This window comes from Stegodyphus dumicola, chromosome 1, assembly GCF_044657685.1.
Source record: "Stegodyphus dumicola isolate Sdum_Otavi_A_Nest chromosome 1, ASM4465768v1".
Lineage (NCBI taxonomy): Eukaryota > Metazoa > Arthropoda > Arachnida > Araneae > Eresidae > Stegodyphus > Stegodyphus dumicola.
Window position 1 is genome coordinate 155,395,045 of NC_140768.1, and position 13,072 is coordinate 155,408,116.

At 35.1% G+C, this 13,072-nt stretch overlaps 1 protein-coding gene and 1 pseudogene across 2 annotated transcripts in view; one reads left to right on the forward strand and one right to left on the reverse strand.

Moving 5' to 3' along the window:
- LOC118198613 (ATP-binding cassette sub-family C member 8-like) overlaps window positions 1-13,072 on the reverse strand; it is a 105,981-nt gene that overhangs the window by 73,396 nt on the left and 19,513 nt on the right. For both annotated transcript variants that reach the window (XM_085822328.1, XM_085822333.1), the window contains exons 4-7: window positions 10,347-10,547; window positions 2,270-2,419; window positions 1,483-1,626; window positions 1,020-1,154 (exon numbers count right to left, since the gene is read on the reverse strand). In XM_085822328.1, coding sequence (XP_085678454.1) covers window positions 1,020-1,154; window positions 1,483-1,626; window positions 2,270-2,419; window positions 10,347-10,547 — 630 coding nt within the window. The remainder of the gene's footprint in view (window positions 1-1,019; window positions 1,155-1,482; window positions 1,627-2,269; window positions 2,420-10,346; window positions 10,548-13,072) is intronic.
- LOC146999348 (uncharacterized) lies at window positions 11,924-12,805 on the forward strand (annotated as a pseudogene).

Here is a 13,072-nt window from a genome sequence, read left to right on the forward strand (position 1 = left end):
GATATCAGGATCATGTTAAGAGATTTTAGGATTAGAAGTAGGAAATTCAAATAATTGTTTTCATTGTTCTACAAAAGGTTCTCCAAAAGTGAGAAATTCATCACAAACTTCCTGTTAAATACATCCATTACATGCTAATACCATGAAGACATTTTTCATTTTGTCACATTTTTTTTTTTTTTTTTTTTTTTTTTTTTTTTTTTTGTAATCTTCTGGAGTTGTAGGTCTATAAATCTTGCCTTCAAATCATTCTAAGCCTTCTGAAGTGCAAGGCCTAAAATCCGAAAGAAATATTTACCAATTTTTGTAACAGTAAAAAAATAAAAGTTGTTTGGAAAAAAGAAATCAAAGAAAAGTGTAAAATGAATTTTATAGAAAAAACTGATACACATTGTGAGAATTCAGAGATAATTACATGAGAAGAAGCTCTTACCATGAAAAAAATATAAAGAAGGCTTTTTAAAATATAATTACAATAGCTATTTTGGCTTTTGCTAATATAGCTATGTGCTTTAAAATATAATTATAAATGCTAATTTTGCTTTTGCTAATATAGCTGTTTCGGAAATTATGCTTTAAGCATTTATTATCTCATTCATTCTTCAGATTCAAAATATTCTAATAATAAGTGATCAAAATGGAAAGTAGTGTCACTTTAAAATGCGAATCCACAATCAAAATGGCAGTCTTAAAAAACACATAAAAATGTAAGATAATTAAAATTAAGAGCCCCCTACCAATTTTGTCCAAAATTGAAGAATCAAAAATCGTTTTTAAGGCTCAAAAATCATCCCCCCCCCAAAAAAAAATCATTTGTGCTACATGAACATTTTTTCAAGGACTTTAAAGGAATGTACAATCCCTGTTTTTATAGAAATATAAAAAGCTTCCTAAAACACATGCACCATAATTTATTTAATTTAAAAAAACAAGCTAATTTTTTATTAAAACAGCATTTAACTGAACTACATTGCAAACTTTTACATACAATACACAGTATAAAAGGGAAAAATACTTACTAATGCTTTTTCCTGAATTCGTGATAAAAGTGTACAAATATAGTACTGAATAGGAACAAGAAATATCACAGTAGCAGAACCTATTAAGGCACTGTAACCAAGCTGCACATATAAAAGAATTAACAGCAAGATAATCTGAAAAAATGGTAAATTTTTATTTTAATTAAAACCAAAAAACAAAAATAGTCATCTGACACAGCAACTACAGTCTATTTATGTTTGTAAACATTTATTTCTAGAACAAACATTTACACTTGTAAACATTTATTTCTAGAACAAATGTTTACATTTGTAAACATTTATTTCTAGAACAAGAAATTACAAATATTTTAAGGACAGAAACTGAATTCAGAAACCCATAAAATCAGAAATATTAAGATGTTAATAGTTGGTATGCCAAGTGGTTCATGAAGTAACAATAAATAAAATAGACCACTTCAGTTTAAAATGCTTAAAATCCTACCTTGAATGGAACAGCCCAAAGATAATGCCCCATTGAAAACACCATCATCACATTAAAAGCATCAACAGACATATGATTCACAACAGCTCCTGTATCCAATCCAGCAGATGAACTCATTTTCAAGGCTTTTTTATATACAAGGCACTAGCAGTACATTAAAAAAAAAAAATTATTAATGTTACAAAATAAGTACATAAATATTGTATATATTTATTGCATGTAAAGTCAGACTTTAAAAATTAAAACAATAGATATAAACATACATATATATCTTTGCAGCTATACTATGTCATTACTTTTTGTAATTCAATCTTGATGACTCAAAAAATATTGATGTGGCAACCCAGCAATGTGCATCCTCTTCCCCCACACAAATTAATTTTATAAGCCATACAAAGAAGTTGTGGTGTCCACATTAGATTTTTGTTTTTTTACTAGAAACAAATTTCTGTGTATATGAGCAGAACAAAAGTGTGCACGTGTAGTATCGAAAAAGAAGAATGAGATAAAAGTAAGCAGCACTAAATACATTATTTAACTACACATAAAGATCCCAAAGAAACATTTCTCTGCAAAGTTGCCAATGAGTAACAACTTTTTGGTGGCAGCATGGACAAAATATAGAACCAGAATCAGAAATAATATCAAAAAATTCTTTAATATTTTTATTATTTTTTATATAATTATTTTTTCCATTTAAAATTTGCCACTTACATGCATAGTTTATTGAAATAAAAGTTCTTTTGTATAACAGCTGGTCAATTTTTAAGCACAAAATATATGTTACCTGCAGTGCTGTTCTTAAATGTGTCCCTTCTGCAATTGCCAAATGATTGAAATTATTGGAGAAGGTACTCTGCATGAAAGTTGATATAAGAACAACAACTGACATAACAAAGCCATTTTGTAGAAACTCCCAAGATGTAGGATAATATGGCTAAAAGAAAAAAGTTTAAATCTTTTTAAAAATTAATATTGAAGAAGAAATAATTGAGGTAAAAAATTTAAACTTTTTTGCTACTTAAGGTAATTTTTACAAATACAGGAAAATATAAAACCTTTCACAGAAATATTCATAGAATACTCTTTATGCATTCTCACATTACAAATGCTTTAAACTTCTATACCTATACATGGGTATGAAACCAATCATTTACATAGAAATAAGATAATCAACTAACAGATATTGTTGATTTCATTTTCTGCTATTACTATTCATATTTTTTAAATCACAATAATTAAACAAAAAGTATTTTCACTGAAAGCAAAATAATAACAAAAAGTTATAAATATTGTAAATAATCTCTTTTTGTAAGACATTAACTACAAGGGTTGGAACTTTAATAGTGGCAACACAGCTGAAAAAACGCTACGCAACAAAACCAAAGAATATCACATATACCACACGTGAACTACATACCTTGTGGTGATGACGATAAGGAGCGCGCCTTGCGCCCTCCGATAAATGTGGCAACCCTAGAGAAGTTTCTTACGAGTAGCGAGGAGAGTGAAACAGGCCGGCTGTCGGGGAGTGTGCGCGAAGTTCCGAAATAAAGCTTAATTTTTATTGTGCACTATGTCTTGTTAATATTTATATTATGTAGTAAGAAGAACATAATCTGTGATATGGAATGCGATTGGATTGGTGGTAAAACATATAGGTAACAATATGATATGGAAATCATCATAACAGGAAGTCACCATAATGGTAACCCGGACTGTGTTAAATCAGGCCGTATGAACAGTTCTCAAGCACTTTCGGTTTTGACTACAAGCCATCACTCAAGATCTCCAAACCAGAAGTAATGGATTACATTGGTTTTCATCCTCCGAATCACAGATGCGTAGTAATTATAGATCATTTTATAATTCTGTTTTCTACTTATCATTTAATTTTATTTTCTTTAGTTACATTTTTGCTTTTATTTTGGCTTAAAAACCTTGCACAATGTCTGATGTTCATGCCGACCAAATTCCGGTTTATAACCAATCAGACCCATCTTTATAGTTTATTATGTGTGAAAGTACCTTTACTCTTGCCACCCCCAAACCTATCACAGAATCCATTACTAAATACAATTATGTAGTTGCTCATCTTCCTCCAGATATTGCATCATTAGTGCTGGATTTACTTATGAAACCAGACCCTATTGATCCATATACAAAGCTCAAAACTGAGTTAATAAATCGTTCAGGAGAATCTTCTCAGCAAGAAATTCACCAATTATTATCTGGAGAGGAATTAGGTTCTCGAAAACCTTCCGATTTGCTTAGAAATATGAAACGTCGAGCAGAATCTTTAAATGTTCCTGATAACTTAATGTTAGAATTATTTCTTCAACGTTTGCCTTCGACTGTTCAGTCTATTTTGGCAGCGGTTTCCAATTTAACTGTAGATAAAGCTGCAGAAATTGCCAACAGAATTTTAGAAGTAAATCCAACCCCAGGGACTTGTGCCGTTTCTCGCACAGTCGATCAGTCTTTTGAGGATAAATTATTTAAACAAATAGAAAAATTAAACAAACATATTGATCGCATTTCTCTTTCTCGTGGTCGCTCGCCAAATCGCGGAGATTGTAATATGGAAAGAAGCAATTCCAAAAGGAGAGATTATTCTGTTTGCTGGTATCATAGACATTTTGGGAAAAAGTGTAGAGAAGACAAATGTACAAAACCTTGTTCATGGCAGAGAAACGAAACCAGCAAAGAATAGAGGCGACTTATTCTTTGCCTCAAGTTTCCCGTCGCCTGTTCGTTCGTGACAGTAGAACAAACCTTTCATTCTTGGTCGATACATGACGTGTCCTTACTTCCAACAAATAATTCTCAAAAACGAAATTCTCCCCAACAAACACTTTTCACTGCTAATTCTTCCACTATTCATGTTTATGGTCAAAAAACACTTTCTTTGGATTTCAAATTAAGACGACAGTTTACATGGACTTTTCTTATAGCAAATGTTAGTACACCCATTCTTGGAGCAGATTTTCTCCATTTCTTTGAATTGGTGCCTGATCTCAGAAACAAATGTCTCAAAGATTTAAAAACGCAGTTTAAAACCATCGGCTGCATGAAAAATGCAAGCATTTATTCAGTAGAAACTGTATTTAGTGATACATCATATCACAAAATTTTAAAAGAATTTCCTTCAATTACTAGATTACCAGATCCTAACCAACCTGTTAAACACAACACCGTTCTTTATATCATAACTAAAGGTCCACCTGTGGTTGTAAAACCTCGTCGGTTAGCTCCAGATCGCTTAAAAATAGCAAAACAAGAATTTCAAACTATGATGCAATTGGGGCATTTGAGACCTTCGAGCAGCAATTATACATCTCCACTTCACATGGTTCCAAAAAAGGGAAGTCTAGAATGGAGACTTGTAGGAGATTATCGAGCATTGAACGCTCAAACAATAAAAGACAAATACCCTATTCTATGCTTAGCCGATTTTACTGCTGCATTGCACGGTACTAAAATTTTTAGTCATGTTGACCTGATTAAGGCATACCATCAAATACCAATTAACCCAGCCGACATCCACAAAACCACCATATGCACACCATTCGGTTTATTCGAAAGTACCCGTATGCAATTCGGCTTATGCAATGCATCCGCGACTTTTCAACGTTTTATAGATGAAGTCACACGAGATTTAGAAGGTGTTTACGCTTTCGTCGATGACTTGCTCATAGCCTCTAAAGATTCTGAAGAACATAGCAGGCATTTGAAAGCTTTATTTTCCAAACTTCAGGAATATGGACTTTGCATAAATGTTTCAAAATGCACCTTTGGTCAAATGTCTATTTATTTCTTAGGTTTTCACCTTAGTGAAAATGGAATTGAACCTCTTCCTGACAAAGTCAAATGTATTTTAGATTTTCCTCAACCTACCACTCTCGCTCAGCTTCGCCAAATTTTAGGCATGTTTAACTTTTACAGATGTTTCATACCTAAAGCAGCACATATTCTTTCTCCTTTAATAAAATTGTTAGAAGGCTATATTAATAAAAAGAAATCTCGTTCTCGTGTTCAGGATTCATCCCCACAATTAAAATGGAACAAGAATGCTGAACAAGCCTTTATTGCTGCCAAAAATGCCATTGCTCAGGCTACCCTATTGAGACACCCTATTCCCGGAGCCCAGCTAAGCATCTGGGTAGATGCCTCAGACGTCGCAATAGGCGGCACACTTATGCAGTTGTCTCAACAAACATGGGAACCTATAGCATTTTTCTCTATGAAACTCAATAAAAGTCAACAGAAATGGTCCGCGTACGATAGGGAATTATTTTCAATTTATTCTGCAATTAAGAAATTCCAACACATGTTAGAGGGCAGAAATTTTATAATTTATACGGATCAAAAACCGTTAATATACGCTTTTAAACAGAACCCTCATAAATGTTCACCTCGACAAATGCGCCATTTAGATTTTATTTCTCAGTACTCTACTGATAATAGGCATGTGCAAGGTTCAAAAAACATCATTGCTGACGCTCTTTCAAGAATCGAAATTGATTCTATAACAAAATCTCCATTTTTGGATTTCAAAAAATTTGCGGAAGCTCAACGGCATGATCCGGAGGTACAAGACCTTCTCAAAAACAATACATCATCTTTGAAACTGGAATTTAAACCGTGCCAGTATTCTGATGGTAATATTCTTTGTGACACATCAACGAATGTTTCTCAACCATTTGTTCCGAATTCCTTTCGCAGACTCATCTTTAATCATCTGCATAATCTGTCACATCCAGGAATTGCAGCTACTATGAAGCTTATTTGTTCTCGTTATGTATGGCCCGATATGAAACGTCATATCAAAAATTGGGTGAAATCCTGTGAATCTTGCCAAAAATCGAAAATTACTAGGCATACTAAAGCACCACTGGGCACATTCTCTCTTCCTGATGCACGTTTTTCAGAAATCCATATGGATATCATTGGACCATTACCTCCATCAGAAGGCAATGTGTACCTTTTGACTCTCATAGATAGATTCTCCAGATGGCCTGAAGCCATTCCCATCCCGGATATGAAAACAGAAACCATTTGCAGAGCCATCTTCAACTGTTGGATATCTCGTTTTGGCTGCCCATTGATCATAACAACAGACCAAGGTTCTCAAATGAGATCCGCACTTTTTGAAGAATTTACGCGCATTTTGGGTACGAACAGAATCACAACAACAGCCTATCATCCAATGTCTAACGGCATCGTTGAACGATTTCATCGACATTTAAAATCTTCTCTGAAGGCTCGCGAGACCAATAACTGGACTGAAACACTACCAGTTGTTATGCTTGGTATTTGAACAGCCGTAAAGGAGGATCTACAGTCATCTTGTGCTGAACTGGTGTACGGCACAACTCTCAAGCTGCCTAGTGATATGATAACGTCATCTAAGATATCTCCGTATGACACTCAATTTATAACAAATCTTCGGCATAGAATGCAACAATCAAATCCAATAGCAACATCTGCACATTGCCAAGAAAAGTGCTATGTAAGTGCTACCTTAAAGTCGTGTACGCATGTATACTTACGTGTCGATCGAGTAAAGCCACCTCTGTGCCAACCATATACAGGTCCGCATAAAGTCCTTTCTAGAACGAACAAAACTTTCACAATTGATATTAACGGTCTGAAATCTACTGTGTCTGTAGACCGTGTGAAACCAGCTTATTTGCTTTCGGACTCTAATTTACCTGAACTGAAAACAAATAAAGACTTAAAGACAGTTCAGCAGAATAAATCTGCAAACGAACTCTCTAAGACACAAACTGTCACCAGATCGGGAAGACATGTTCACTTCCCTAAGAAACTTGCTTCTTACATAACAATTTAAAAACTTTTTTTTTAAATTCATATCGTAACATATTTTTTGTTATTTCATGTTTATTATATGTGTCATTACTTTGTTATATATTGAACTGCATTTTGATCTTTTCTAATTTTGTAATCATGAAAAAAAAAAATACCCGACAGTACGGATCCTCTGAGATAATTTCATAACCTGATGTCGTTCCTTTGAATAGTCATCAAAGGAACTGGGGGGGAACTCTGTGGTGATGGCGATAAGGAGCGCGCTTTGCGCCCTCTGATAAGTGTGGCAACCGTAGAGGAGAAGTTTCTTGTGAGTAGCAAGGGGAGTGAAACAGGCCGGCTGTTGGGGAGTGTGTGTGAAGTTCCGAAATAAAGCTTAATTTTTATTGTGCACTATGTCTTTATATTATGTAGTAAGAAGAACATAATCTGTGATATGGAATGTGAGTATTGGTGGTAAAACATATAGGTAACAATATGATATGGAAATCACTATAACAGGAAGTCACCATAACCTACCTTACCTCTCAGCAAAAAGACTCGTCCTGCCTACGTCACGCGCATGCGGAGTGACGCGAAGAACGAATCCTTGTATTAGCTCGCGGTCTAAAGTAAGTGTTGTCAGGATGTTTTCAAAACAAGAACAACGATGTTGGATAAAAATTGAATGTGCCAGAGGTCGTACAACACGACAGTGTCATCAAGGGCTTCAAGAGACTTGTGGGGAATCTGCATTGCCTTACAGAACCGTAGCAAGATGGGTGAAAGCATTCAGTGAAGGATGCCAAAACGTGGCAGACATGCTGCAGCCAGGTCGTCCGAGTGTCAGCGATGCAGACATGCAAGCTGTTGCCGCACTAATGGACAGTGATCGCCGCCAAACGATTCGTCAGCTGGCCGGACAAACAGGATTAGCGCATACGACTGTGCTGCACATTCTGAAGGAACGCCTGTCCATGAGAAAAATTGCTTCACGATGGGTTCCATATCAATTGACGGAAATGCAGAAATGGCTATGATACGATGCTGCCCGAACACACCTGGAGCGCTATGAGCGCGAAGGAGATGCTTTTTTACACCGTATCATTACGCTGGATGAGACTTGAGCCCGATCGTACCAGCCAGAACTGAAATGCCAATCAAACGAATGGCGTCATCACGGGTAACCACGACGTTTGAAATTTCCTCAGAACCCCAGCAATGTGAAAGTTATGGTGATTCTCGTGTACGACTGTGATGGTGTCATCCTAACGCATACCGGCCGCATGCAGCGCAAGCTGTGACTGATTTGTTCAAGCGATGGGCTTTGAAGTGCTTTACCATCCACCATACTCCCCAGATCTAAGCCCTTGTGACTATGACTTAATTCCTAAGATGAAGGAACCACTTCGTGCCACTCGATTCCAAACTGTTCCTGAGATTCTTGCGGCAATAGACCAGTCCATTCAAACTATCAACAAAACAGGCGCTGCTACAGGTATTCTGCGACTTCCACATCGTTGGAAACGGGTTGTACACAATGCTGGCGACTATATTGAAGGACAGTAAAACATGGTGACATGAATCACTTTTGTATTCTTGTAAATAAATAGTTGCCACTATTAAAGTTCCAACCCTCATATTTTCTAAATAACTAAACATTAAAAAAAAATAAGGCACTTACATAATAGTGTAGCCACCTTAATGCAATTTGGCAAAATTTACAGAAGGGGAAAAAATTATCTTTTTGTTGTAAAAATTATTTATTACATACATATTATTAAAAAATTACCTTTTTGTTGTAAAAATTATTGATTACACACATATCTTACATTTCAACTATGTGTTTATCCCAAAAAATACCAAATAAACTTCTATCTCTCTCTTTCTTTTCCTGGTGAAAATTTCTTGTTGTTTGCTTTGAGAAGAAATTAAAACAACTGTTGTTCAGTGATTCAGTTCAGTAAAATTGTGTAGGCCTGCAGAAATTTTACCATTATTTCTTCTGTTTTAGGTAAATGCCAAAAACGCCTACTTTTGAGTTTAGGACAAAACATAATCACTATTTCTCTAGTAAAACAGCTGGAACTTGGAATACAGTAGAAGGAACACATACAAAAATGGCAATATTGGTGGATAAAAAATTGAAAGACTGTTGCGTGCATGACTAACTAAAGAACTATTATGTGCGTGGCTGCCAGAGTTTGGTATATTTTAAAACTATGGAGATCTCTACTAAGATAGTTGGAGTAATACATAAGTATCATAAATAACATCTTATATAATAATTTTCAGTACTTTCCAATTATCCGGTTTTAACAAACAATAGAATTGCCACATCTCTGGTGTACTTCTGAGCAGACACCCAAAAATAAGCAATTCATGCATGCATGTAACATACAAGTGTTTAAATACACATAGATTTTTGCTTTTTATAATTAACCATCATTAATTAGGTTGAACAATTTACACCAATTGCAGAAATGTTAAATATCAGCTATAGAGATTTCCGATAAAATGTCTTGTTTCTTATAGAATAATACTTTTTTCTTTTTATTTATGACAAAGCAGATCCTCTGAATTGTAAAAATTTTTCGCCAGTTAATTAAGTCATTGATAAGCTAGTGTGGAGGTGAGGGTAATCAGAAAGTACTTTAATTTTCCTATATTTCAAAACTATGTTAGTAACTTTGTATTTTAATCTTCCCTTTTTAATAAATTAGTTTTAATGTATAAAATCTGAATGACATTTTGCACAAAAATAGTCAAAATAGGCATATTATGGCTTTATTCAATTCATTAAACTATGTACAAAAGAATGAATAATGGTATCTGATTGTTATTTTCTGAAAATGCTTTCACATAAATCTATATTGTAATTAAAAAAAATAACAACTTAAATTTACCACAGATATACTATGGTAAATAAACTTTTAAGTTACCATTTTTAAGTAACTAGAAAAGCAGAATAAGTAATATGAAATATTCACATTTTAAAAACATGTTTCAGAAAGTTACAGTTAACATTGTTATTGGAGGTAAAGAGATAATACCTTCTCTGCAGTACCATGAGGAAGTGAACCATCCTTTACAGATGCAACATATGCTAAAATAACACTGATAGACAAAGGACCAATGAGATTCACAATGTCACCCATAATTTTCATTATTCCACCAACAAACAATGTCCTCCAAAATGTGAACCAGTAGCACTTCCACAAAGAAACTTGCCTTCCCTGTCTTTCAGCAGATTCCTATAAATTTAATAAAAATTTGTGACACCTATAAAATGACACAGAATAAAAAATACATATAAACATACATATGTATTTCATACATATAATATACAAACATTAAATTTTTTAACTTTATATTAATACCCTGAAAAGAACATTTTGATGAAATATCAAACATGAATACTACCCCCCCCTCCAGAAAAAAGGATAGAAGAAACTGAAGTCTCCATCCCTCTTTTAATCATCAATTTCTGTTTCCTGTCAATCATAGAAACAGTACAATAAAAAGAACAAATCCAAAGAAAGAAAAAAGAATGATAATAAAGAATATTTTTTTTTTAAAATAAGGCATATTATACAACTGCACATAGTCATTTTGGGTACTTTTCCATTTTGCCGGAGCAAACGATAAAGTCGCCAATAACGGTACAATTGATGCCAAAAGGAATATCTTCACTGGTAACCTTGTGGAGAACTCTTTATTATTATTATTTGTCCGCTGCCCCAAAAGAGGGCGCTACCAGCTTTCTCCCTCTTCCACTCTAGAGGAAAATTCGAATTGGTTACTCGGTTCCTGGCTGCTGTCGGTGAAGCACGCACTCACCTCTCTTTCCCTCCGTGATGTTATCGTAGCTGTAATATGACTTTCTTGATTCTTACTCATGCGGACTTGCGAACTGAAAAATGCTCATCTTGTAACTACATGCAATGTGATGGTGTATAAGTGAATATATGTTAAAATATATATCATCCTAGAATTAAATATAAATGTTAATAGTACCGAGTCAGATTTTGTTAACATTCAACGTGCAATCAAAAATGGCATCCATTAACAACAGCCATAAATGGTAACTCGTCAAGTTAGTGAACACGTGCCTCCTGTAACCTGCTTGCATCCTCAAGTTCTATGATTATAATGTGCTATGAAGTGAAAATTATTTCTGTTCACGCAAACTACTAGCGTAATCCATCATTATTTTCGTGTCATCAGCAATATAGTGTGAAAAACAGTTGTGCCTGCTTAACAACGTGCTTATCATGTGTCTCATGCAAATCGTCAAAATGCTTTGAAGTGATCCCCATATAAATCGTACAACGTGGTTACATATCATAAAATAAGTTTTTCCGGAATATTTTTTCTATAAGTGAATTGTGTTGTGCTGAATCTGCTGCTGACTGAGCAAATATTTCTCGTATAATTCGGAGGTAAGCCACGCAAATTCTTAGTATTACTTATGCTTATATTCGGATAGCTTACCTGCAAAAGTGTTTTTCTCACGTTAATGTTTACATTAACTTTATTTATTTTGCACTAGTGTCGTATGTGAACTTATTAGTGACTGATTATTGTGTATTTATTTGTGTCATATTGGCTATATTTGTTTTTGTGAATCATGGCTCCACCACAACCCATCGCAGACGATCTTAATATTTCACGTGTTTCCGTCAAACCTCCCCCATTTTGGAAGGTCAACCCTACTTTGTGGTTTGCACAACTAGAGGCCCAGTTTGATATCGCCGGAATCACTGTTGACTCCACGAAATTCAATCATATTATATCTGCAATCGAATCTGATATTCTCAATAGCGTTTGTGATATCGTTTTACACCCACCTGTGACTGGCAAATATGATACACTAAAAACACGCTTAATTGAATTGCATTCTGAAAGTGAGGAGTCAAAGATACGTACACTTCTTCAAGGGCTAGAACTTGGCGATCAACGCCCATCACAATTACTTTGCCGTATGCGAAACCTCGCTGGAGAAACCGTTCGAGAACCTTTGTTGAAATCCCTATGGATATCTTGTCTCCCGTAAAATACACAAAGTATTCTTGCTGCCTTAAGAGATGATCTTCCAAAACTAGCAATTGTAGCCGATAAAATTACAGATCTCACAACTCTCCCGCACATAAATAGTGCTGCTACGGCATCTACCTCTCCCACTGAACAGCAAGTTGCAGAGCTGGCAAAGCAGGTAAATGAACTTTCGCTAGCCCTCAAAAACAGCCGTGAGCGTTCCTGTGAACGAAGAGACTATTCCAAACGCAACAGTAGGCGTAATAGATCTAGTGGACGCTATCGACAGTATAAAGAACCGTGCAACAACATCTGTTTCTACCATACTAATTTTGGTTCCAAGGCACGAAAATGTGTTTCTCCGTGCAATTTCCAGCAGTCGAAAAACTGGATCGGCGATCGCTTGCCGGCCAACGTTGCACATCAATCGAATTCTTTTGGCCGATTCATCCTCAAAGCTGACTTTTTTAATTGACACCGGAGCCGATTTATCTGATCTGTCATTCCCAAGAGTTACAGTCAGCATGCCAAAATACCAGCTGCATTGGAACTCTTTGCCGCTAAAGGCACTAAAATTGCAACGTATGGCACCAAACTTTTGATCACCAATTTAAACTTACGTCGCTCATTTACTTGGCCTTTTATCCTGGCAGACGTCAATCAACCCATCATAGGTGTTGACTTTCTCACAAAGTTCAACTTACTCATAGACGTTAAAAACAACCGTTTAATTGATGGACAA